This window comes from Grampus griseus, assembly GCF_964374135.1.
Source record: "Grampus griseus genome assembly, chromosome: 14".
NCBI lineage: Eukaryota > Metazoa > Chordata > Mammalia > Artiodactyla > Delphinidae > Grampus > Grampus griseus.
The window spans coordinates 62,274,266-62,300,586 of NC_139008.1; the positions used below are offsets into that span (position 1 = coordinate 62,274,266).

The window sequence follows — 26,321 nt, forward strand, 5'->3', positions numbered from 1 at the left end:
TACATTGGAGAAAACTGAGGCTCACAGAGGTTAAATAGTTTTCTCAAGATCACATAGGCAGAAAATGAAACAACAGGGTTGGGATTTGCATTCTGGATGGCTTTACTCCTAAGTCTGTTCTCTCTATCACAGTATATATTTTATGTATATTAACCTCTTGCCATGTTTGTTGAAAATATTACTACTGGTATTTTAGTTTTTCTTGTGGCATAAAAGTTAATCATTATATAGTCAAATTTGTGGATATTTTATAATATCTTCTATAGTCTATTTTAGCTGTTTTTTCAGAAACTTTTTCAATATTTTGGAATAAATTTTGTATCTTTTTTTCATAGTGTTATCTAAGTTAATATCAATTTATTAGGTAATACTTTTTGGTTTTGATGGTTATTTTATCACAGGTTAAAAATCTAATCTATATAATGCCTTTAGATTTTTTTAACCACTGAGTCACTTTCTCCTCTCCTCTCTTCTCTCATCTCCTTTACTGATTTGCCTTTTAGGCAGAAGATTCTAAAAAGTACTGAGGAGCAAGAGTTGGAGAAGAGAATGAAAATGCAGCAAGAGGTGGTAGAGATGCGGAAAAAGAATGAAGAATTCAAAAAATTTGCTCTTGCAGGAGCAGGTCAGCTTGGTTCTGATTGAGTCTGATGTATGAGGGGGTGCTTCTCATAATCTTGGTAGGGTTTTTGAAGTCTCTAAAGCACAAAAGTCTTTCTTGGTCAGTAGTCAGCATTAAAAGATGTGTTTATTTAGAAACCTGGACATGGGCACCATTCATATCCCAGTGATCATTCCCTAGAACATTTTACATATGTTGGTCCTTTCTTAGAGCATGCTGTTCCTCTCCATCTCTAACTGAAGAAGTCACACCCATTTTTTGAGGCCTTTTTCCATGAGTCCTTACCTCATTTCTCTAAGTGGAGTTAATTCCTCCCTCCTTTTTTCTCCTAATTCTTTTTCTTTGTATTAGAATAAGAAGGAACTAGGATTGAGACAGAAGATAGAGCAATTGGGCAGACCAGCTTTTTGTTGTCTTCCCATTTTATCCTAGTCAGAGGAAAAGACAGCTGAGTGAATCCAGTTGTAGTTATGGAGGAAAGTATACCTGAGAGAGCTGAAGGGATCAGAGTTCTGCTTTGCTTTAGCATAATTATCATTGGTGGAGTCAAAGCTGTGAAGCTCTGCTTACTGGGTTGAAAAGCATCTCTGGAGTTTATAGGGTATCCCTCTTAGAGATGCTTAGTTAAGTGCTTTTAAAGTCAATTCATAGCTTTTCCTATCAAAAGTATTCCGGTTTCTCTGTCTCCAGAGCTATGACCATAACTGGGAGGTGGGATTCTTCTCCCCTGTGCTACCTTATAACAGTTTGCCTCTGACTGAAAGGCCTCAAACCCAATAGTACTAAATGAATAAGGCACATATATTGGTGTCCCTGAGGACTGTTTCAAGTGTTGGCTTATATGTAGAGAGTGAACAAAGTTAGATCCATGGTAATAGAAATACCAAAAGGACTGGATAAAAGGGGACTTACTTTATGTTCTCTATTCTTAGTGTTATCTGTGTGTTTTACTCTGCTCCTCACTCAGGGCTCCCTGTGAAGAAATCAGTGAGCCAGGTAACCAAATCAGTTGACTTCCACTTCCTCACAGATGAGCGAATCAAACAACATCCTAAGAACCAGGAGGAGTATAAGGAAGTGAACTTTACATCTGAACTGCGAAAGCATCCTCCGTCTCCTGTAAGTTGATAGACTAAATTAATATTCTTGTTAATAATTCAGTGAGGATTCTGGTGTAATATTTGTGGTCACTTAGTTACAATAATATAATTGAGAGGAGCATATGTTTTTGAGTTAAGATAGGTCTGAATCCTCACTTTGCCCCTGTTAGCTGTGTAATCTTGGACAAATCACTCTATGTCTCTGGGAAGCATCTTATCAAGTTGCTGTGAAAACTGAATTGAGAATGTACACAAAACACATAGAATTATGTGTGGCAAATTGTAGGTACAGGCTTGTTACAGCTTGTGCTATAACAAAATTTTTGAAAAAATCTTGTGTCTGCAAAATTGTGTGCAAAATATAACAGGGTTTATGGGGAAAATGGGATTGGGGCAGACCACTCAAATCCAGTTTTGTTACCAGAGCGCTAACAAAAACAGTAACAATCCTAAATAAAAATCCTAGCACTAAGAATTTCTCCTTGCATTTGCAGTCACCATCATGACTTGCTGAAGTCAGTCCTTTGCAATCTTAAATCCTGGGGTTGTGCTTCTTCCTTTGGGACGTAAGTCCTTGAAGTGTTTTGTTTCCAATCAGAGACCAATTTTATCAAAATTAATGACCCAAAGAGTAGGCTTCTTCATCAGTCAGTTTTTGGTAGGATGTGTGGAGAGAATTTGATTCAGGCAGCTGCCTGACCTGATTCAGGTCCAGAAGCCCAATTAAAAATTTTTAAATGGGACTGGGGATGGGATACCTTTGCAGCTTTTTTCACTTCTAAGAAAACTTGCTCTTGATTGCTTCAAAACATTAACATGCTTGGGAAAAATCACCTTATGTACTCTTACAGAACAGATAATTTGTTAAGTTCTAGATGCTTTCTCCCCCTTTTCATTTTATTGTTATTTTTTAATTTTTTTGGCCACGCTGTGTGGCTTGTGGGATCTTAGTTCCCCAACCAGGTATTGAACCTGCGCCTCCTGCAGTGGAAGCACAGAGTCCTAACCACTGGGCCGTCAGGGAATTCCCCTCTTCCCCTTTTTAAAAGATGGGAATAGACTGTTTATAACCCTTGCTCAAGGACTGACAACTTAAGAAGAATAATAATCTTGGCTTTACACAGGCCCTTTTTCTTTCTTTCTTTTTTTGTTTTTTTTGCGGTACACGGGCCTCTCACTGTTGTGGCCTCTGCCGTTGTGGAGCACAGGCTCTGGACGTGCAGGCTCAGCGGCCATGGCTCACGGACCTAGCCGCTCCGCGGCATGTGGGATCTTCCCAGACCGGGGCATGAACCCGTGTCCCCTGCATCGGCAGATGGACTCTCAACGACTGCGCCACCAGGGGAAGCCCTGACCCTTTTTCTTTTGATCCTCTGTACTGAGTCTGTGGCTTGTGGTAGATCTGAGCTCTTCCATAACACTTCATTTGGGGAACAACTTCTTTCTTTTCAGGCCCGAGTGACTAAGGGATGCACCATTGTTATGCCTTTCAACCTGTCCCAGGGAAAGAAAAGAACATTTGGTGAGACGGCTTCTACGTATGTGCCCCTTGCACAGCAGGTCGAAGCCTTCCATAAACGAACCCCTAACAGATATCACTTGAGGAGCAAGAAGGATGATATTAGTAAGTTTCTTTCCAATATCATACCTAGCTGGAGCCTCCCCTAGAATTCCCTTTCCTTACATCTTAGATGCAAATTTGCCTTTAGTTGAAATCCTCACTTTTGAACTAAAGCATGGCATGTGCCTGTATGCAGACAACAAATGTATACATAGTTGAGCATTTCTCAAACCACCCAGCTATCTGTCCACTTATACCCATCAACCACCTCGATCCTCCTGATCAATAATTGGCCAAGGGGAATTAAGTTAACCTGAGATGTCATTACACATCAAGGCTATCTTTACCATGTGTCAGTGTGCATTTACTCACCTACAGAAAATGAAAGCATTCCATTCACTTAAGGTTGTGTGCTTTTTGTTCAGCAATTCAATAAATGTTTTACCACTACAAAGCAGACACTCTGTGTGGTGTAGGGAGTATAGAAGTGAGCAAAACGGACTTGGTGCTACTCAATATCAAGTTTCTAATTCAGTGAGACAGATAAACAAATAGGTCATTACAAATTATGGTAAATGCTGTGCATGTGGAGGGAGATGTAAGAATCAAGGGAGGTGCGAGATAGGGAGAGCAGGTCTGTATGCTGAGAAGTCCTTAGCAGGGAAAGAAGATGAAGATAGAGGAGAGAAAAGAGATAACCGATGATTAAGTCCCTGTGCAGGCAGGTAGGAGAGGGATACTTAACACAAGTGGAGTGATTGTTCTTTGAAAGGAGGGTGGAAGAGAGCAGTGGGTGCAGGTGCTGCTGAGTTTGATCTATATTTCTGTTTTTGTGCCAGTACCATGAAGAGGCTGTCTTTTCTCCATTGTATATTTTTGTGCTGTTGAGTTTGTAGATTTGGTGGTGAACAGATAAGAGTAATCTAATCTAATAGCATCTATCTTTATGAAAATAATTCCTACGAAAAGAAGCTAAAGAAGTTTCAGGAGTGGAGGTGTGGTATACAATAGTTGTCAAGAGTGTAGGGTAGTATTCTGGATAAAGCAGAATCCGTTTGTTTTGACTTTGAAGGTTTCTAAATTTTTTCTGCCTTTGCATAGGCACTGTTTAGTGCTATGTTAGGTAGCCAGATGAATTCCTTTAAGGACAGCATTTCCTAATATTGTTATTATGTTCTAGTAACCATTTTTCAGATTTTATATTATGAAAATAATGAAATGTCTTTCTTTATTCTAATGGAAATGTAAATATTAACCATGACTTTCCAAATAATACATGACTGTTAGAGTCTTATATACATTGCTCTTAGAATCTTGGTCCTGGCAAATAGAAAAATTATTTTCTGCAATTTTTATTTAAAACTTTGTACCGTTATAGCTCAAAAATAGTTATATGTATACTTGAAGGCTGGCTTATTTCTAAAATAAGTAGATTTGGTTTCCATCTCCCACTGTTAGGTAATAAGGTCTAAATTAGAGGATTCATTCTGTGTAATTATGAAAATTGACAAGGTTGCTCCTGGCCAGATAAATCATTATTTTCTATGAGTGGTGATGATGATCTTAATATTGATGCTTTGACATAGTTTTTTCTTACTTTTTCCATTTGACTTTCTGTGAGAGGTGGTCTTGATGTTTTGATGTAGACACTTTTAGGGAATACATAATATTGGGAGTTATTACTTGGTCTTTAGAAAGGCCTTATTTTAAAGCTGGAATAAGTGAAAATCTTATTTGTCAATAACAAGCAAAATAGTTAGCACTGTCAATAGAAAGTCAGTACAGGCCTGTGCAGTGAAAAGGAATCCATCAGACATAAATGGATTTCAGATTCAGAAGACGATAGCAGAGTTTACCCAAGGGCTGCCTTCATCATACCCTTCAGTAAAGAGTGACAGGGGAGAAAGGACTGAATGTTTATCAGATTGACTGACATGAGCTGAGCTGAGTGTAGAGGGCCAGCCACTCTGGTTTGGCATCTCTGGGCTGCCTAGCTGAGTCAGCACCTACAGGTATACGGGGTCTTGGAGAGCTAAGTGAATGTCTGTGATCTTGGTTTACAGCTCTGTTACCCTCCAAATCTGTGGCCAAGATATGCAGAGACCCACAGACTCCTGTGCTGCAAACCAAACAGCGTGCAAGACCTGTGACCTACAAAAGTGCAGCAGAACAGGAGGCTGAGGAGCTCGAGAAACTGCAGCAGTAAGTTTCACTCAGTGTTTGAGGAGGAGTTCCAAGAACGTGCCTACTTTCTTTTCAGTTCTGTAAGGGGGACAGTTAACTATTTTTCTTGCCTTGGGAATTATGGCATTTGAGCTACAGGCTCTGCCTTGCCACTGTGATGAAAGGATTGAAAGTGGGAATATGGAGCTGTCCTGAAGTGTAAACTGGTAAAACACTATTGTGGAGGTTGCAGTGGGAGAACTCACTTGTGATTCCAATAAGGAGTGTCCTCTGAGGTTAATTTAGGTAGATCTCACCTTTTTATGGCTACCCAAGGGAACTGGAACTTAATGTGATTAGTGCTAGAGTTTGTCTCCTGTATTCTTCTTTCTTCCTTCTTGTACTTTCTTTTCCTAAAAAAATTATTTATTTATTTATTTGGCTGCGCCACGTCTTAGTTGCAGCATGAGGGCTCTTTTAGTTGTGGCATGCGGGATCTAGTTCCCTGATCAGGGATTGAACCTGGACCCCCTGCATTGGGACCCCCTGCATTAACCACTGGACCACCAGGGAAGTCCCCTTCTTTTACTTCTTTTTAGAAGGGGGAGTTTCCTCTTGCAGAGAAACCGCAATCTTTAAAGTGGTGGGAATATTAGACTGTCTCATTTATTCTTTGCTCTAGAGGTAGAGACAGTGGCTATGAAGAGAGTTGAAATTTTGTTGTGCATGATGGGTAATCTTAATGAGTATTATTTTTCTGGTTTTGGCTTAGTTTGTTGTTTATGTAGTTTTCATTTTATTAAAATATTTTTTGTGGTTGTCACTTAAACTCTCACCTTACAGATACAAATTCAAAGCACAGGAACTTGATCACAGAATTCTTGAAGGTGGACCCATCTTGCCTAAGAAACCGCCTGTGAAGCCATCCACTCAGCCTATTGGCTTTGATTTGGAAACTGAGAAGAGGATCCAGGAGCGAGAGTCAAAGAAGAAATTGGAGGATGAACACTTTGAATTTCATTCTAGGCCCTGCCCTACTAAGATCTTGGAAGATGTTGTGGTAAGAGTGGGGAGGCTCGGCGAGCTGGCAGAAGTGCCCTGCTCATGACCACAGATCCACCCATTCACAAATGTTTGAGTAGATACATGATCAGGGCATCATAATAGGAGCTGTGGGTGATAAAGAGACATGTCAGAGGTGGATTTTGCTCTCAGGAAACTTAAAGTCCAGTAAGGGATACAGTATAGGTATAAATAATATAAAGAGTGACAGAAGTGCTCTAAGAGAGGTGACAGTTAAAAGTGCTATAAGTATTCAAAGGAGTTAATGATTTCTTCCAGATAGAAGGTTCAGGGAATGCTTTGTGGAGGAGGAAGCATTTGATCTGAGCCTTGGCAATGTATAGTAGTCGTCCTCATCATCGTCATCTTCCTGTCGTTACTGTCATAATAGCTGACACTTTCACTATGTGCCAGGCACTATGTGCTCCAAGCCCTTTTTGTATATTAACCCATTCATTTTGATCAGAACCCCTTCAGGTTGTGTACTCTAATTCTCACCAGTTTCAGATGAGGCACTTGAGTGACAGAGAGTTTAAGTAGCATTCCTAGGGTACTCAGCTGGTAAGTAGTGGAACAAGTATAAGAATTCAGGCACTCTGGGTCCAGAGTTTGTGACCTTACACTTCATTATATTGCCTCTCCACTCTGTGGTGGAATTTGGACTTGTAGAAATGCAAATGAAATGGACTGGCCAAGCATTCCAGGCAGTGGGAGTAACATAAAAAAAGTCCAAAGGTGGAAAGCATGGGGTGGCTACTGGGAACTGTAAATGGGTCATTTAAGCTGGAGAAAAGAAGTATATCCAGAGGAGCACCTGGAACCTAGATTAGAGAAGTGGGTTGTAGTTTGATGATGGGCTCACAGTCATGATTTGAGAGAAAATATACAATCAAGAAGAGATGCCACAGTCAGAGAAGAAGTAATGGAGTTCAGCACCTGCATAAGTGCAAAGATGGTTTTCAGGTATATTTCCAGGCAGATGGGGAATCATCCTCCTTCCAGTTTGAATCACCTTATGTCCAGGTACTAAGAACTGTTTTCCCGTCCTCTTTCTTTTTGCTTATCCTTTAGGGTCCCCACAGTTTTAAGTGAAAGTGTGCACCAATATACAGTTGGCCCTCCTTATCCATAGGTTATGTATCTGCAGATTTAACTAACCATGGATTGAAAATATTCAGGAAAAAAACTAGAAAGTTCCAAAAAGCAAAACTTGAATTTGCTGCACTCAGGCAGCTATTTACATAACATTTACATTGTATTAGGTGTTATAAGTAATCTAGAGATGACTTAACGTATACAGGAGGATGTGCATAGGTTATATGTAAATACTACACCAATGTAAAGGACTTGAGCATCTTCGAATTTTGGTATCTTTGGGGGTCCTGGAACCAATTCCCTCAGGATACTGAGGGACAACTGTATTACCTTTGACTGGCTATTTAGTTTTGTTTATTTTCTTAGCACTAAGTCAGAAGCAATCCGAAGTTATATTTTCCAGGCTTTAAAAAAAGCATGGTGATGCTTACAAATGATTCTTCCTCTCTTCCCTCGCCAATATCTTCTTTCAGTTTGAGAGCTTTCTGCAGATGAGACCTCTTTTCTATTCACAACGCTTTTCTTTTTCTCTTTTTCTTTCTTTTTTCTTTTTTTCTGTGATGCATACGTATGATAGGCCAGACTCTGTTACAGAAACTTTTTTTTTTTTTTTTTTTTTTTTGGCGGTACACGGGCGTCTCACTGCTGTGGCCTCTCCCGCTGCGGAGCACAGGCTCTGGACGCACAGGCTCAGAGGCCATGGCTCATGGGCCCAGCCACTCCGCAACATGTGGGATCCTCCCAGACCGAGGCACGAACCTGCATCCCCTGCATCAGCAGGCGGACCCCCAACCACTGCGCCACCAGGGAAGCCCTGTTACGCAAACTTTTAAGAAACCTCTGCCCACTCAAGTGATTAGTCTCCAAGAGTTGTGCCTTCTTTGTCATTACCTGGTGAGGAAATTGTTCTGAATACAACAAGGGAACTGTAGTTTGTATGCAGACCTCAGAATCCTAGACCCAGAAGGGCTCAGAGTTTTCACTTTACACATCAGAAACCCAAGGCCCAGAAAAGAGAAATGACCTCCATGAGGCTTCTGTAACATGCATTTGGCACCTTACTTTTAATAACATCTTTTTCTCCAAGCTCCTGGCTTTTCCCCCTGCTACAAGTTTTTTTTGTTTTTTATTTAATTTACCTATCACCCTCTCGATTTTTACTGTATTCTTTTTATCTCCTATACCAATATTGACTTTAATTGACTTTATATATTCTTAAAATCATCAGCTCATTTTAAAAGTAATTTTAAGGGGAACATATAAATCATTATGTAAATGGAAAATCAGTACTTTTGGCCATGAATAACAACAATAATAGCTAATACTTCTATAAAGCTTATGTGCCAAGTTTTATTCTAAGCTCTTTATATGATAACTTACTTAATTCTCATAACAACCCTATGAAGTAAACACTGTAGATACTATTATCAGTCTGTTTTGTAGAGGTCAGATAACTTGCCCAAGATCACAAACTAGCCAGTGGCAGAGCTGGTGTCTGAATATGGTTCCAGGGTCCATGCTCTTGTGTTAAAATAGAAGGTACCTTTTAAACGAAAAGGTTCTTAGGAAAATATGTGATTATTTTTTAAAAAAACATGGTCTACATCCTTTTCCATACCACCAGTATTACCTGAACTCCATTTTTAGAAACACTGATTTAGGAAATTGGTTTGGCAGTTTGTTGTACTTTGGAAATGTTGGGGTGAAGTGGTAAGTGGGGAAGGGTGACTAGAGTTCATTAGGAGTTAAGTGAGATCTTAGAGTAGCATTGTACCAGGTAAGGCCTTGTTGAGAATTCTGGATAAACAGATGAGCAAAACACTAGGTAAGTATGTTAGATGCAACTGAATGGTAGGGAAGTGATTGCCAAATCCAACTGGTTCTCAGAATCCTCTGGGATTTTATTATATAAACAGATTCCTGGGCTCCACCCCTGGAGTTTTGCTTTGTTACGTGCAGCATAGATTAGAGAGAGCCCTGATGAAGACCTTAGTGTCTGACACACAGTAAGCAGTCATGTTGTTAATAGTAATAACTATTGCATGCTTATGTTGTACTGAGTGTTTTGTGCAGATTATCTTATTTATTTCTCATAACAACTCTTAAGAGATAATGTTCTTTTTTTTAACATCTTTATTGGAGTATAATTGCTTTACAATGTTGTGTTAGTTTCTGCTTTATAACAAAGTGAATCAGTTATACAATGTTCTATTTTTAACCCTACTTTTCAGATGAGGAAAGAGATGCTGAGAGGTGTCTAGTATGCAGAACCAGGATTTGAACCTGTCATCTCCTTAAACACTTATTCTACCCCACAATGCTGTTATCATTGTTTATTTTGGCAAATGGCAGTATCTGAGTTTGATGCTGGCTCTTTGCAGCTCTCTCCCTACTGAAATTTCCAGTGACATCACTTCAACTTTTGGATTCTAGAGAAGCAAACCAGAAAAGGAGGCAAAGATGTATTTATTCCCTTCCACTCTTCTTCATTTTTTAGAAAGGGAGGCTTTGAAAGAAGAATGTGGCTTGCCCATAGAAACGTTTTTAAAAGTTGGTGGCAGAACTGAGGTTAGGTGTCTTAACTTCTAGTGTTGGACCCTCAGGCAGCAGAAGAGCCTGCCTCCCAGAGTCAGAATGCAGCTATCTGTCTGACACTGTTGTCCCCATCCGTGTCCCCTGGTGCTGAAGCTCTCTTTCCATGCGTCCTTGTGGTGTTTCTTGTGCTCTCCAGTGAGTAATTTTAGCAGCAACATTTTAGGGACTTGGGGAGACCAGCAGGCTTTAAAAAAATTTTTTTTTTCATACTCCTTGAGATATAACATTGCTTCATGGTAATCTCCTAATTGCTCTGGGACAGGCCTGAGAACTTGTCCCAGGGCACTTGGGGGCATATCCTGCCTTAGGGAGAAGTGCTCACCCCTAACATCCCATCCCCCATCCTGGGCTGCGTTTCCAAAATGTGTCATCTGTCCACCCACAATGCCCACTTCTAACCATGTATCACCTCTTTAGAGATACTTTCCCTCAGCTTCCTTTCAGAGTTTCCCCCATTATCCTTCAGCTCCACATTCTGTTGGGTTTCTTCAGAGCACTTGTGAAAATCAGGAAATACTTGATTTGTTACTTTTTCATTGTCTCTTTCCTCCACTAGAATGTGAACTCACTGATAGCAGGGACCATGTATATCTGTACTGTTCACTCCTGTTTCCCCAGCACCTAAGCATCACAGCATGGGCATTGCTATATTGGATAACTGCATGAGCAGCAGTACAAGCTGAAGTGCACCAGCCTGTGTTAGACACTGGGAAATCGAATGGAATTAGGCACAGCCTCTGTCCTCAAAGCTTTCACAGTCTGGGAGAACAGATTGACATGTAAACAAATAAGGACAGTAATGCTAATCAACATATGTTCATTGAACAATTACTACTTCTTGTAGGTGCTGTGGAGAATGCAAAGGAATGCAATTGGCAATGTCGCTGCCCTCAAGGAGCTTATAACTAAAAAACCTTAAAATAATAAAACAAGAAGCCTTCTCTGCCTCTAGAAACCCAATGTCTTTTTCTTTATTTCCGATTGAGCCCCCTATTGGCTTTGATTGCAGTGGAGATGGGGTGTGGATAAATAGTTGCTGCAAGGTTGATTTTCATAAATCACCTTTCCTTCTCCCCCAAGTAATTATGAGGATTGATCCTACTCGTAAATATCTCTTTCATGGCTTACTTATTAGAGATTTCTTTTAAAATGCACATCTCTCTGTTGGGAGGATGCAGAGAGAGGGGAAAAATAGGAAAAGTGGCATTATTTTAAAACTGAGTCCTCAGATATTTATTTCAATTACTATATTTTATGAAAGGAAAAAAACCAAGGACTAAAAGGCTATCTCATGTTATACAGGTTGTACAGACTGGAATCAGAGCCGGGCTAAAACAGACCTCTTGACTCCTTGCTCAGTGTACTTCCTATTACCGCGTATCCTTGACTGTGTTCGAGCTACAGGCTGGTGTCCACAGGTGTCCAGGATGTTGTAGAACAACAGATTTTTGTTGTCGTTTTCTGGCAAGCATTATTTGGAAACCCATTTCATAGACTTTTGTCATTCTGATTACAAGTTCTGCTGTATTAAATTTTACTATACTAGTGATTCTGGTTTTCTTTAGAAAATGTGTGAGAACTTTCACAGCAGAATGAGCATTCCCTTTACAGTGGTCACCTTGAGAGTTTATTAATTCTTTCCAAAGATTGATATTATAGAAAGCATTTTGGAAAAGCCACTGGTCTTGGATCCTGTGGCACAGTGTTTTGGATCTCTTCAACGATGGCAAGTCTTCATATTTTAAAGATTAATTTGCTCTTAGGGGCTGGTCTAAAGTCATTGGGAACTAAAACTTCTGAGTAGTCTAAAATAATAGAGCTGGAAACAGTTTTGCTTAATTAAAAGTAAAGATTGAGCAATTGCCTTGCATGGCCCTAAAACTGGCTTTGAAGGCCACTCCAAGAAAGATACTCCAAACATGTTTGGAGCAGTTGCAGCATTGTTGGGATTAAGAAGTCTCCCAGGGTATAAATTAGAGTCCAAGAGTCTTCAAGTCCAAGGTATAAATTCTGTTATTCATGCTTACTGTATTCATTCAACAAACATTTCCTGAATGCCTTATGCTTGCCAAGGTCTGTGTTAGGTATTAGGGGTTGATGGAATAACAGTCCCCACTCTCAAAGCACTCATAGGTTAGCAGGAGGAGATGAATACCTAAATAAACAAGTGCAATGAAGTTTCATATGTACCATGATAGACTATATACAGGGGAGAGTGGGGTCAGTAGGTCTGGAGGAGTGGAGTGATCTATTGAAGGGTTTTATCAGAGAGGCGATGCTTTAGTGGAGGCTTGAGAAGAAGGGTTAGATGCTTCCAAGCAGCCAGAGCATTTCTGAGAGAGCATAAGCAAAGGTATTGCATTGTGATGAGAACTTGTGTTAAATTTTGGTAGCTGTTAGTAGTTCATTGTGGATGGAGGGTGATGCCTAAAGAGGGGCAAGAGATATGCCTGGAAAGTCAGGCAGGGTTCCAAATTATGAAACACCTTGTACTTCATGCCAAGGAATATGTTATACTTTTGTAGGTAGGCAGTAGGAGCCATTAAAGAATTTTAAGTTAGGAAGTAACATCAAATCTTCTGACTGTATAAGAAGATGGACTGGTGGAATGAGAGAAGCTGAAGGACTGTTAGAAGGCTAGTGGAATGGTACAGGCAATAGATGATGTGGCCTGTGTCATGACAGTGAAGAGTTAGAGAGGAAGCAGAATAGAGAGCTGATGGGGCCAGCATATGGATGTGGGTATAAGAAATAAGGAGTTACTGAGGATGTCTCAAGGTTGTTTTGATTTTTTTTTTTTTGCGGTACGCGGGCCTCTCACTGTTGTGGCCTCTCCCTGTGTGGAGCACAGGCTCCAGACACGCAGACTCAGCAGCCATGGCTCACGGGCCCAGCCGCTCCGCAGCATGTGGGATCCTCCCGGACCGGGGCACGAACCCACGTACCCCGCATCGGCAGGCGGACCCCCAACTACTGCGTCACCAGGGAAGCCCGATTTTTTAAAACTGATCTGGTCATACACTTCATGCAGGACGGTAGCCCTAGAGATACCATTTTGCAGTTAGGGTTAATTGCCAGATTCATGATAGTGTAAACTCTATGAGAGTTAGAATTATGTTAGTTTTGAATGATGTGCATAGTATGGTATACATAATTCAGTCTGAAAAGATTTGAGATGTTGGCAGTGTTTTGGAATCACAAAGGGGGAAAAAAATCTTTGGAGAAGTTGAATGTATTAGAATTAAGGAATATAGAAATTAAATCCCTCTTTTAATCTACCCTCAAAGATATGTGAGAGTTAACAGCTTGGTGTTCTTTCCATATTTTATTTTCTATGCTTAGATTAATTATATGTACATTTTATTTTATTTTTTTAGTATATGCGCAAGTATCTTTTAAAAATTTAATTCAATTCAGTTAATTTATTTAAATAAATTTTTTTGGAGTATAGTTGATTTACAGTGTTGTGTTAGTTTCAGGTGTACAGCAAAGTGATTCTGTTATACATATACATAGATTCATTCTTTTTCAGATTCTTTTCCTATATAGGTTATTAACAGAATATTTAGAGTTCTCTGTGCTATACAGTAGGTCCTTGTTGATTATTGATGTTATATATAGTAGTGTGTGTGTGTTAATCCCCAGCTCCTAATTTATCCCTGTCCCCACCACCCTTTGATAATCATAAGTTTGTTTTCAAGATCTGTGAGTCTGTTTTGTAAATAAGTTCGTTTATATCATTTAAAAAAAATTAGATCCCACATATAAGTGATATCATATATTTGTTTTTCTTAAAAGACATCTTAAAAACACACAGAAATAATATTTAATAATAGTATTTTTTGTTTCAGCAACTTGTCCCTCCCCCCTCAACATTATGAATACTGTTCTGTCAGTAATAAAGATTTATTTTCTTCTTTTTGATGACTATAGTATTCTATTGTGTGGATGTACCACAATTTTTTAAAATTATTTTTTATTGGAGTATAGTTGATTTACAGCGTTGTGTTAGTTTCTGCTATACAGCAAAGAGAATCAGTTATACATATAGCCACTCTTTTTTTAGATTCTTTTCCCATATAGGTCATTACAGAGTATTGAGTAGCGTTCCCTGTGCTATACAGTAGATTCTTATTAGTCATGTACCACAATTAGTTATGTACCACAATTTAAGAAAGGATTTAGCCAGTTCTTTTTTGATAGGTAATAGGGTTATTTGCAATTTTTTTATTCATTTAAATTTAAAAATGCTGTATTGAAATATACCTAAAAACTAAACTAGAGATCAAATACTAGAGATGTAATATTGGGTGAAAGAGTATGACCATTTAAAGATTTAGTAGCTAATTCCTAAAGTTTGTACCAATTTGTGCTCTGTACCTTACCCAACTGTATAGGAGTGCCCATTTCTCTTCACCTGTCAACACTGGTATTAACCAGTCTTTTAATTATTACTCAGTCTTGTAGGTGAAAAATACTTTATTTTACTTTATATTTTTAAAAATTATTGAGATTGAGCCTCTTGTATATCTTTGTAAACTGCTTGTTCTTTGTCCAGTTATTTGGCAAAAGGAAATTAAGCTAACCCTTGCCCCGTACTTTTTTCCATTTGCCTTTTGAGGTTAATATTTTAAAATATAAGTTCTTATTTTAGAGATGTATGTGGAATAGGTTTAAGAGAATGGACAGTATCTATTCTTTTCCTAGATAACATTTGGAAGTCCTTTTTGATTTTGTTTTTAAGGGATTGGGGTATAAAATGGGAGAGAAACAATAAAATATTGACAGTTTATTTTGTAGTGTTTTTCATAAATACCAAAAAAGATTTTGATGAATCCTATTTTTGTTGAATATGCAACTCAAACTATGTTTTTGTTATTTGCTGTTCTTCTGTCATGTTAATCCACCTTTGGAGCATTAATACATACCAGTCTTAGTTGGATAAGTTAACAACATACTGAAATAACTAGCTTTTTTTGATTCCTGATATGTGAACTTCTAAGAAAGGGATTGATCTCATCACACAGCCTAGTAGAGATTGTTCTAGGATATCTAATTGAGTTGCTTACTCCTTCCAGGGTGTTCCTGAAAAGAAAGTACTTCCAATCACTGTCCCCAAGTCACCGGCCTTTGCTCTGAAGAACAGAATCAGAATGCCCACCAGAGAAGATGAGGTGATTCCCTGGGATGGGGGTTTCTACTCCTTCTACATAATCAATCTAAGCATTATTCTTTCTTAAACTTAGTGGAATACAAAGGCCATCACTCTTGTCTGGAGTTGTCTTAACAATGGGTATGAATGATTGATCATCTGTTTTTGCTCTTCCAAGAACAAAGTAGTTAGTAAGGGTATGAATCTTTTGGCTTTCAGTGGTAACTGGTTGTAACTTATTGGAGCTATGTTTGTTTCTGTTGCATTGGAAATCACCCTGTTGTAATGTGGATCAAAATTTCCCAAGACCTATACTCTATTTTGCCCCAGCTATTGTCACCATTCAGTGAGGGACTTTTAAAATTCATACTAAGCAGTTACATCCACCCTGTCCTTAACTATCTCCATTAATCCAAGGGTTGCAAAGGTGACTGTGTGGTGATGGTTCATGAAGTTGGAATATATAAACTGTCATTGATCAGGCTAGTTTCTTGTTACATCCCCCATTTTATCTATAAATATCCAGAGTTAGGATAATTTTACAGCAGATCTCAGGCATAAGCCTTTTTATAGGTTCATTTGAAACTAAAATACACAGTAATCTTATGTTACCAGCTTGAATCCAATCAACTTACTTGGTCCTATTCTGGGTTTGGCAACTGGGAATACTCCCAGTCACATGTTTTAGTGGAGTCTGAAGTCTGGGTCAAAGAAGAGGCCAAGGTATATGCTTGGTTAGTACTTTTCTTCTGTTCTTCATTTTATTCAAACTGTTTGATCTCATTTAGTTTTTACAACCTTCCTGTGAAAAATTTTAGATCCTTTAAGAGTAATTATATTAGTTTATCAAATGCTTTCACACTGGTTTCACCCCTGAGAGTTGGTAGATACTCCTCTTTGATAGAAAAGGAAGCTAAGACACCTGAGAGGTTGAGTGACTTGCCTTAATTAATGACTTCTCTCATATAATGTCTTCTGACTCCACATTCAGAGGAGGTGAGAGAGAGCGAGGAATCTTGTTTCTAAACTGCATTTTTTTTCTTTAGGAAGAGGAGGAGCCAGTAGTGATAAGAGCTCAACCTGTGCCATATTTTGGAATGCCTTTTAAGCCCCAAATCCCAGTGGGGAGAACTGTGGAAATATGCCCTTTCTCTTTTGATTCTCGAGACAAAGAACGTCAGTTACAGAAGGAGAAGAAAATAAAAGAACTGCAGAAAGGGGAGGTAGGTGTTTCCATTTCTCCAAGTAGCATAGTACTATTCTTTGATCCCTCAAAGGTAATCTTTTATGTTGCACTTTTAACTATAAATCACTGACTTCCTTTGATCCCTCTAAGAGCCTTATGAAGTATAAATAGGGCAAGTAATTTAAAGTGCCATTAAATTACTTGCCCTATTTATACTTCATAAGGCTATTTAAGTGCCATTCTGGCACAGGGAGCTTAAGTGACTTGCCCATGATCATGCTGCTGGTCATTGGCAATATTGGGAGGAAAACCTTGATTTCCTTTTGAACCCAATGCTCTTTCTGCTACACCAAGCTGCTTTGAAAACTGGCCTTTCCTATTTTTTAGATTCATCCAAATATTCTGGAGTAGTTGTTGCTTTCTGGCTAGAAAGACCTTATTTTAAATCTTACATTTTCTTTTCTATTAGGTGCCCAAATTCAAGGCGCTTCCTTTGCCTCATTTTGACACCATTAACCTGCCGGAGAAGAAGGTGAAGAATACAACCCAGGTTGAACCTTTCTGCTTTGAGACTGACAGAAGAGGTGCTCTGAAGGCACAGACTTGGAAGCACCAGGTGGGGCTGGGGAGAGCAGCTAAAATGTGAATTGTTTGATTGTTGATTTGTTACAATAGGTAGACCCACTACACTGAACTTCTGGGAGCTAACATACTGGATTATTTTAGGGGCTGTCACTGTAATCAGGGGTCAGCAAACTTTTTCTATAAAAAAGTTTGCTATGTGTTATTTTAGGCTGTGCAGGTGGTCTCTGTCACATGTTCTCTGTGTATGTGTGTTTCAACCCTTTAAAAATATAAAAACCATTTTTAGCTCAAGGGCTATACAAAACGAGGTTGCAAACTGGATTTGGCTTGCGGCGTAAGTTTGCTGATCTCTGCTGTAAGTGATCACCTGGGGAATGTGAGAACTGTTAGGCTTTTTTTGTGTCAGGAGATTCTTAAAGATCTCATCTATTCCATTTATTAGACTTGTTCATTAAATGTTCACTCCTTTCTGCTGGTGCTTTGATAAGAAACTGAGAGGTGAGAATAGATTCTTAATATGGTATGTTGTTTTTGCAACATAGTGAGCTATTTGCTCTTTATAGATGACAGGTGATTTAAAACAGTCAATTGGTTGTTGGCTGGTTTAATTGGATCTAATTCTGCCCTGTCTGGAAAATAATCTCCTGAATCCCTAAATTTGTCAGTATTGATATTGTCTCTTATTCTGGACTCTGTCCAAAAGGGGCTCTGGCCTAATCTTTGTTTGTAGAAAGTCATCCCTCTTGAAGCCCAAGAGATATGATTGCTTAAGTAACTAAATGTAGGCTCCCTGTTGGTACTGTTCTCTAGGAGAACTTAGGACAGTTGCTTTGGAAGCAGTAGTGAATCTCTCGTTCAAGGACCATGACATAGAATGTCTGTATATTTTCCATCACAAAAAGATTTTTTAAAGTTTTTCAGTCATACATAAAAGTAGAATAGTATAATGAACTTCCATGAACTGTCACCTGGTTTTCTAGGGATCAAAACATGGAAAATCTTATTTCATCTCACTTCTACCTACTCATGTCTATACTGGATACTTCTGCCTATACAAGATTACTTTGAAGCAAATCCTAGGTGTCATCTCATTTCATCCAAAACTACTTCAGTGTGTAACTTTAAAATATAAGGATTAAAAGAATTTCATAACCACAATACTATTATCACACTTAAAAAGATTAACAGTAATTCCTTAATAGTGACAAATAGTCAGCATTCATATATCCCCTAATCTCTCATTTTTTAAACAGTTAAATTGTTCAAATCAGGATCCAGAAAAGGTCCACATTTTATATTTGTTTGATAAATCTCTAAATCCCTTTTAATCTAAAGGCTGCTCTACTTGCATTTTATATGTTGAATAAACTGGTTTGATTTTCCTATAGGTTTTTTTATATGAATAATATGACCATTTATTTTAAAAGTATATGTGTTTACATGTATATGATATGAAAGGGGTTATACACTAAAATGTTAATAATAGTTATTTATGGTGGGGTTATAGGTGACCTTATAGAATTTCATTTTTAATTTTCATCCATTTTTTTTTGAATTTTATTTTTTTATACAGCAGGTGCTTATTAGTTATACATTTTGTACATATTAGTGTATACATGTCAGTCTCAATCTCCCAGTGCATCACACCACCACCACCACCACCCTCCGCCACCACTTTCCCCCCTTGGTGTCCATACGTTTGTTTTCTATATCTGTGTCTCTCTTTCTGCCCTGCAAACCGGTTCATCTGTACCATTTTTCTAGGTTGCACATATATGTGTTAATATACGATATTTGTTTTTCTCTTTCTGACTTAGTTCACTCTGTATGGCAGTCTCTAGATCCATCCATGTCTCTACAAATGACCCAGTTTTGTTCCTTTTTATGGCTGAGTAATATTCCATCGTAAACATGTACCACATCTTCTTTATCCATTCGTCTGTTGATGGGCATTTAGGTTGCTTCCTTGACCTGGCTATTGTAAACAGGGCTGCAATGAACATTGGGGTGCATGTGTCTTTTTGAATTGTGGTTTTCTCTGGGTATATGCCCAGGAGTGGGATTGCTGGGTCATATGGTAATTCTATTTTTAGTTTTTTAAGGAACCTCCATACTGTTCTCCATAGTGGCTGTATCAATTTACATCCCCACCAGCAATGCAAGAGGGTTCCCGCTTCAAAAAAAAAAAGAGGGTTCCCTTTTCTCCACACCCTCTCCAGCATTTGTTGTTTGTAGATTTTCTTTTGATGTCCATTCTAACTGGTGTGAGGTGATACCTCATTGTAGTTTTGATTTGCATTTCTCTAATAATTAGTAATGTTGGGCAGCTTTTCATGTGCTTCTTGGCCACCTGTATGTCTTCTTTGGAGAAATGTCTATTTAGGTCTTCTGGCCATTTTTGGATTGGGTTGTTTGTTTTTTAATATTGAGCTGCATGAGCTGTTTATATATTTTGGAGATTAATCCTTTCTCCATTTGCAAATATTTTCTCCCATTCTGAGGGTTGTCTTTTCGTCTTGTTTGTAGTTTCCTTTGCTTTGCAAAAGCTTTTAAGTTTCATCAGATCCCATTTGTTTATTTTTGTTTTTATTTCCATTATTCTAGGAGGTGGATCAAAAAAGATCTTGCTGTGATTTATGTCAAAGAGTGTTCTTCCTATGTTTTCCTCTAAGAGTTTTATAGTGTCCGGTCTTACAGTTAGGTCCCTAATCCATTATGAGTTTATTTTTGTGTATGGTATTAGGGAGTGTTCTAATTCCATTCTTTTACATGTAGCTGTCCAGTTTTCCTAGCACCACTTATTGAAGAGACTGTCTTTTCTCCATTGTATATCCTTGCCTCCTTTGTCATAGATTAGTTGACCATAGGTGCGTGGGTTTATCTCTGGGCTTTCTATCCTGTTCCATTGATCTATATTTCTGTTTTGGTGCCAGTACCATATTGTCTTTTTTTTTTTTTTTTTGCGGTACGCGGGCCTCTCACTGTTTTGGCCTCTCCCATTGCGGAGCACAGGCTCCGGACACACAGGCTCAGTGGCCATGGCTCATGGGCCCATTCGCTCTGCGGCATGTGGGATCTTCCCGGACCAGGGCACGAACCTGCATCCCCTGCATCGGCAGGCGGACTCTCAACCACTGCGCTACCAGGGAAGCCCCACATTGTCTTGATTACTGTAGCTTTGTAGTATAGTGTGAAGTCAGGGAGTCTGATTCCTCCAGCTCTGTTTTTTTTTTTTTTTTTTTTTTTGTGCAGTACACAAGCCTCTCACTGTTGTGGAGCACAGGCTCCGGACATGCAGGCTCAGCGGCCATGGCTCATGGGCCCAGCCGCTCCGTGGCATGTGGGATCTTCCCAGACCGGGGCATGAACCCATGTCCCCTGCATTGGCAGGCGGACTCTCAACCACTGCGCCACCAGGGAAGCCCTCCAGCTCTGTTTTTTTCCCTCAAGAATGCTTTGGCTGTTCGGTGTCTTTTGTGTCTCCATACAAATTTTAAGATTTTTTGTTCTAGTTCTGTACAAAATGCCATTGGTAATTTGATAGAGATTGCATTGAATCTGTAGATTGCTTTGGGTAGTAGAGTCATTTTCACAATGTTGATTCTTCCAATCCAAGAACATGGTGTATCTCTCCATCTGTTTGTATCATCTTTACATCAGTGTCTTATAGTTTCTGCATACAGGTCTTTTGTCTCCCTAGGTAGATTTATTCGTAGGTATTTTATTCTTTTTGTTGCAGTGGTAAATGGGAGTGTTTCCTTAATTTCTCTTTCAGATTTTTCATCATTAGTGTATAGGAATGCAAGAGATTTCTGTGCATCAATTTTGTATCCTGCAACTTTACCAAATTTATTGATTAGCTCTAGTAGTTTTCTGGTGGCATCTTTAGGATTCTCTATGTATAGTATCATGTTACCTGCAAACAGTGACAGTTTTACTTCTTCTTTTCCAGTCTGTATTCCTTTTATTATTTTTTTCTTCTCTGATTGCCTTGGCTAGGACTTCCAAAACTATGTTGAGTAATAGTGGCGAGAGTTTTCCTATAGGTATTACAATCTGGGTTTTGCTCATTGTATTCCCAACGTGTTGATTAATATGTTCCTCTATCTCCTGTATTTCCTATAAATGAATAGTCAGATCCAGAGGCTTGACTAAATTCTGGTTAGATTCTTTTGGGGGTTGGGAGGGAGAATACTTTACAGGTGATCACATCCAGGGGTATATTAATGTCTACTTGTTTACTTTTTGTGATGTTAAGTAGGCCTTAAAAGTATCTTCAAGGTATTTTCTAGTTCTCAGTGGGTTCAGATGTTGTTAGTCTGATCTACTTAATGTAAAAGGGATTTTAATTGAGTTTAGATTAAATCACCTGCTGTCTTTGTAGATGAAACTGTTCAGAAACATTCGAACTTGAGTCATTGAGATGGTAGTTATGGAAAGTAGTGTGGCTGCTTATCTGACAGATTTTCTTTCTCATAGCTGGAGGAAGAACTAAAACAGCAGAAAGAAGCAGCTTGCTTCAAGGCTCGTCCAAACACCGTCATCTCCCAGGAGCCCTTTGTTCCTAAGAGAGAGAAAAAATCCCTTACTGGTAGTATTTTATGTATTCTTGGGGGATTGGGGCAGAATGGTTAGACTTTCTGGGACTCAGTTGTGTCAGTACAATGCTGTGTCAACCAGAAGCATCTGCCTGTAGGCGATCTAATTTTTTCTCCCCTAGCTCTTCATTGAATCCAGCAGCTATGTTGATTTGTAGAGTGTGTTGGGGTCAGATTCATAGAACAAGCACCTGGCATTTCAACAACAATTTTACTTTCCCCACCCAGAGAGTAGCAAGTAAGTGAGGGAGAGCCAGGACTTCTTTCTGGAGTTCACCCTAAAGCAAGCCTTGGATAGAAAACATTTGATTCCTTAAGCACTGGGCAGTGTTTCAGAAAAGTGGGATTCTTTTCCTAAATCTGTCTCACAATCACTATGTAGTTTTGAGCAAGCTACTTCACCTGTGTAGGTCATGCTTTTCTCCTAATTAGATGATTTATAGGGGCCCTTCCAATGATTTATAGGGGTCCTTAAAATTTTAGGACTTTTTGTATGTGGTTTACTCCACCTTTCTCCCAACTAGGCTTCCTTAGAGGTCCACCTTTCTGTTGCCATGCATATCTATCACTTGCTGGATCTGTGGGGCTAGGTTTATGCAAGTCTTGCTTGTGCACCAATATTCTCTCTGTTTCTGTACTCAGAGGGCCTTTCTGGTTCTCTAGTTCAAGAAACTTTTCAGCTGGCCACTGAGAAGAGAGCCAAGGAGCGGCAGGAGCTGGAGAAGAGAATGGCTGAGGTGGAAGCCCAGAAAGCCCAGCAGTTGGAGGAGGCCAGGCAACAGGAGGAAGAGCAACAGAAGGAGGAGCTGGCCAGACTACGGAAAGAACTGGTAACTGGGCAGCATGAGCACTGACTAACCCATGGTTGCGTCTGTTTTGTTTTATCTGTACCTTGCCTTGTTCCAGAAAGGATCTAAGGTGGCCTCCAAGGATACATCAAAGTTGAGTGAAAATGAGAAGTCAGACAAACCAGGGGTGGTGACAAAGTTGAGGAGTGAACGAGGCTAAGGATGTATACATTGTGATCCATGGATCTGCTAAGTGATATAAACAAGCTAGTTATTTAACAAATACATTTATCTTTGATCCTGAATTCAGTCAGAATTTCTTCCAGGGGTCTAAATAAGGAGGACATCAGGTGCTATACCAGTGCACAGTGATATATTTGTAGGACTCTTTATTTAACTTTTTATTATTGCCTTAAGGCTTAAGGAAACCAATGTGTTTTACAATTAGAATACATAGGTAGGGAAGGACGTGGGAATTGTGTGACAACTATATTTTCATTTTCCTCTTAATACTTGACTCAAATTCCTTGGAGTTATAGTGCATATCAGTCCAGGTGACCTTCCATGTTAACACTAGATAATGATTTAAATATTAGTTATCCAAAAAGAAAACTTAATTCACGTTAAGGACCCTTTCACTAGGAGGGCAGCAAGCCACATTAACTGCATTAATAAGGAAGAACACAGTTTTAGATAGAATTTCATATGCTTAGTAAAAGGATGAATATAGCAATATGTAAGTTGTTGAGGTTTTGTCTAAAAGTGCTAAGCCAGCAGCTGATACAGCTGTTGGTAGAGATGACTGGCCACAGGAGGGCTCTAGGGACAAACTATTAAAGGGACTAGTTTCCTGACAAAATCCAAGCTACCGTATGCTGATTGGATGTACTCACAAAACCAGCCTCAAGTGTTTTGACTTTTCTTCAGCACTTGAATCCTGCCTCTTGTGATTGTCTGTATCATAGAACTCTCTACTAATCTGGCTTGATTCAGGGTTGATTTTAGACTGTAAGAAGGATGGATGGGACCATGCCTTCTCCTGGCAACCTTTCTTGGTTATTTTATTTTATTTATTTATTTTTGTCCATGCTTTTGGTGAATATTAAGACTCAATAATCTTAAGATTGTACTCTGGCAAATTCTTAACATGTATCTTCTTTCTGCTGCAATTGAGTACAGCCCCGTCATACCCTAGTACTGAACAGTCAAACTGGAGATAGGTGCAAGCTGAGGGATCCAGCAAGACCTGAATAGAAACCTACTTGAGCTCCAGAGCTCTTGTGCTTTGCTGCTAGACTGTGTTGCCTCCCACCAACCCCCAAATTAGTGACTGGGATTTGCAAAACTATACAAAAATGTTCTCAAGAAGAGGAGCAAAAACACCCATAAGTGTAGTTCTCTAACATCCTTATCAATGGTAACTTTATTTTTCTCACTCTGCAGGTACACAAGGCAAATCCAGTACGCAGGTACCAGGGTGTGGAAGTCAAGTCAAGTGACCAGCCCTTGACCGTGCCTGTATCGCCTAAGTTCTCCACTCGATTCCACTGCTAAACTCGGCTTTGAGCTGTGGACACCGTCTGGGAACTGGAGCTACTCTTCCCATTAAACCAGGAGCCTTCTTTGTCACAGGGGCATGGAGAGAACTCATTTCTCCAGGCTTTTTCCTACCCATGCCTGACAAGTGTGGACTCCAATTTCATTGAGAGCTGTTTTCCTACATTATTGTGGCTAATAATGAGACTCAACTCATGTATGTCTCAACCAGACTCCATGTAGTTATTTCCTTGGAACCATCAGTTGACCTTTAATATGGGTCTTAACTCTGACTAGAATTTAAAGTCTCTGTATCAGTACAGTGTAATTTCTGTTGCCCTTACCCCCCACCCCCCTTTTTTTCCTATTTTAATCAGAAAATAAAGATAGTTAAATACTGAGATAGGATTTAAGTCATGAATTAAATGAGGAACCATCAGTAGTATGTCAGATTCTTTCCTCTTCTCTGTGCAAAATGAATTTAGAGTTAAGGAGCCCTTCGCTACGAGGGGGGAAGCCTCATTAACTGCATGACGAGGAAGAGACTTGACTGACGGGAACCTCACAGCAGTCATCGGCTGGCCTCGGGTAGAGCTTGCTGTTCAGGCACGTTCTTCCCTTGTTGGTGCAGATGATAATAGGGGGCGCTGAGTAGTACACGTTTTAAGTCCTCCAGTGACCTAGACTGGAATAAATATGTTTGTCTTCCCTCCCTGATTTTGTTATTTGATGTTTTTAAATCTTTCCCCCTTTGGAGGTCACATCTTATTGGGGAAGTGGGTACTTTGAGAGGAGGGTCTAGGAACTTTTAAAAGCATAGGCTCTGTCCTTAAAGGAAAGAGCTTTGTGACTTTTCTGTCTTATGACAGAATATCCTTCCATATTTTGTTAACTCCCTCCTAGGAACCACTCTGGAAGCCTGTTATGCCTTCAAAACAGACTGTGCCTTCTTCTCTAAATGTGTTTTTTCTCATCTGGTAAACTCTTCTTTATAAGACTCAGCTCTAGTAAAATCTTTTTCATAAATCTTTCCTTGACCATTTGACCTCCTCAGGTAAGGTAAGATTTCCTTCTTTGTGCCTCCCAAATGTTTCTTATGTATATCTCTAGTAGAACAGTTATACCACTGAGTTACTTGTACTTGTTTACAAGCTAGTAGAGATGAAGATAACTAAAATTATGTTAGTCCTTGAAGATAAAAATTATGTTAATCATATCTGTATTTCTCATAGTTGGCACAGAATTTGCTAGGTCCATGTTACCAATAGTGTATTTTCTTTTAGACTTGATATTGTTTATGAACTCTACTCTGTACCAGTCATCTATTCCTGTACCACGAGATATAAAAGCATCCATCTTTTGCCCAGGCTAGGCCTAGGCACTATATATGATATTAGACCTATGTTATATTCCTTTTGTTTATTCATTCAGTGACCATTATGTACAAGCCATTGTAGATTTAGTGACAGGCAACAAAGCAAGATGTGATTTGCAGATCCCTGGGCCTCCTGAAGGCCCACAGAGTGATACAAAGTGCAGTTCCTTTATTCATTTCCTAGAGATATGTGGTGTACAGTTCCATAACAACTTGTGTAGTTCATTTAACAAATATTGATTCAGTACTAACTATATATACGTTGGCACTATTCTAGTCTCTGGGCATATAGCAATGAACAGAAATAGAAGACCTTGACTTCATGGAGGTTACCTTTTAGAAGGGGAGACAGACAATAAACAAGTAACTGTCCTCTTCTGTCAGGTGATAAATGTTTCTCTGACTGTGTGGAAAATAGAGTAGGATGGGGACTTGGGGGCATGTAAGATTGGAAACAGGAAGGTGAGGAGGTTCTTGATGTTGTCCAGGTAAGAGCTGATAGTGGCCTGGGCTAGGGTGGTAGAGTGGAGGTGATGAGAAATGGTTGGATTCTGAATGGATTTTGAAGCTGTAACTGACAAGACTTGCTAACAGATTGGACGTGGGGAGAGAGAGGGGGGAGGGGTAGATGAGGATGGTATTTAGATATCAGCCTCAAACAGAAATAGAGTTCTCCATCCCTTGTGCTGTGAAAAATCCAGTTCTACCCCAGTCCTCATATCTCTTGTGGATTCTCTGGATGGGGGTGGGACAACTTCCTTTTCTGAACACCTTTTGCTTTGGTTTTTCTCTGTTCATCTCTTAATCCCCTCTCTGTGTCTTTCCTCTGTAGCTTTTCTCTCTCCCATGTATCAGCAGTTCTCTAATAGTTCACTGTCATTCATATATTGCCATCTAGTATCA

At 39.3% G+C, this 26,321-nt stretch overlaps 1 protein-coding gene across 2 annotated transcripts in view; it reads left to right on the plus strand.

Moving 5' to 3' along the window:
* The window catches only part of TPX2 (TPX2 microtubule nucleation factor), a 59,606-nt gene extending 33,573 nt beyond the window's left edge, over positions 1-26,033 (plus strand). The window contains exons 8-18 of one of the 2 annotated variants that reach the window (XM_082671074.1): positions 504-625; positions 1,590-1,741; positions 3,175-3,346; positions 5,347-5,485; positions 6,290-6,506; positions 15,277-15,372; positions 16,397-16,573; positions 17,006-17,152; positions 21,601-21,712; positions 22,362-22,549; positions 23,951-26,033. In XM_082671074.1, coding sequence (XP_082527200.1) covers positions 504-625; positions 1,590-1,741; positions 3,175-3,346; positions 5,347-5,485; positions 6,290-6,506; positions 15,277-15,372; positions 16,397-16,573; positions 17,006-17,152; positions 21,601-21,712; positions 22,362-22,549; positions 23,951-24,061 — 1,633 coding nt within the window. In that variant the 3' untranslated portion in view covers positions 24,062-26,033. The remainder of the gene's footprint in view (positions 1-503; positions 626-1,589; positions 1,742-3,174; positions 3,347-5,346; positions 5,486-6,289; positions 6,507-15,276; positions 15,373-16,396; positions 16,574-17,005; positions 17,153-21,600; positions 21,713-22,361; positions 22,550-23,950) is intronic. The other variant, XM_082671075.1, reaches the window with a different exon arrangement.
* Positions 26,034-26,321: the final 288 nt, after the last annotated feature.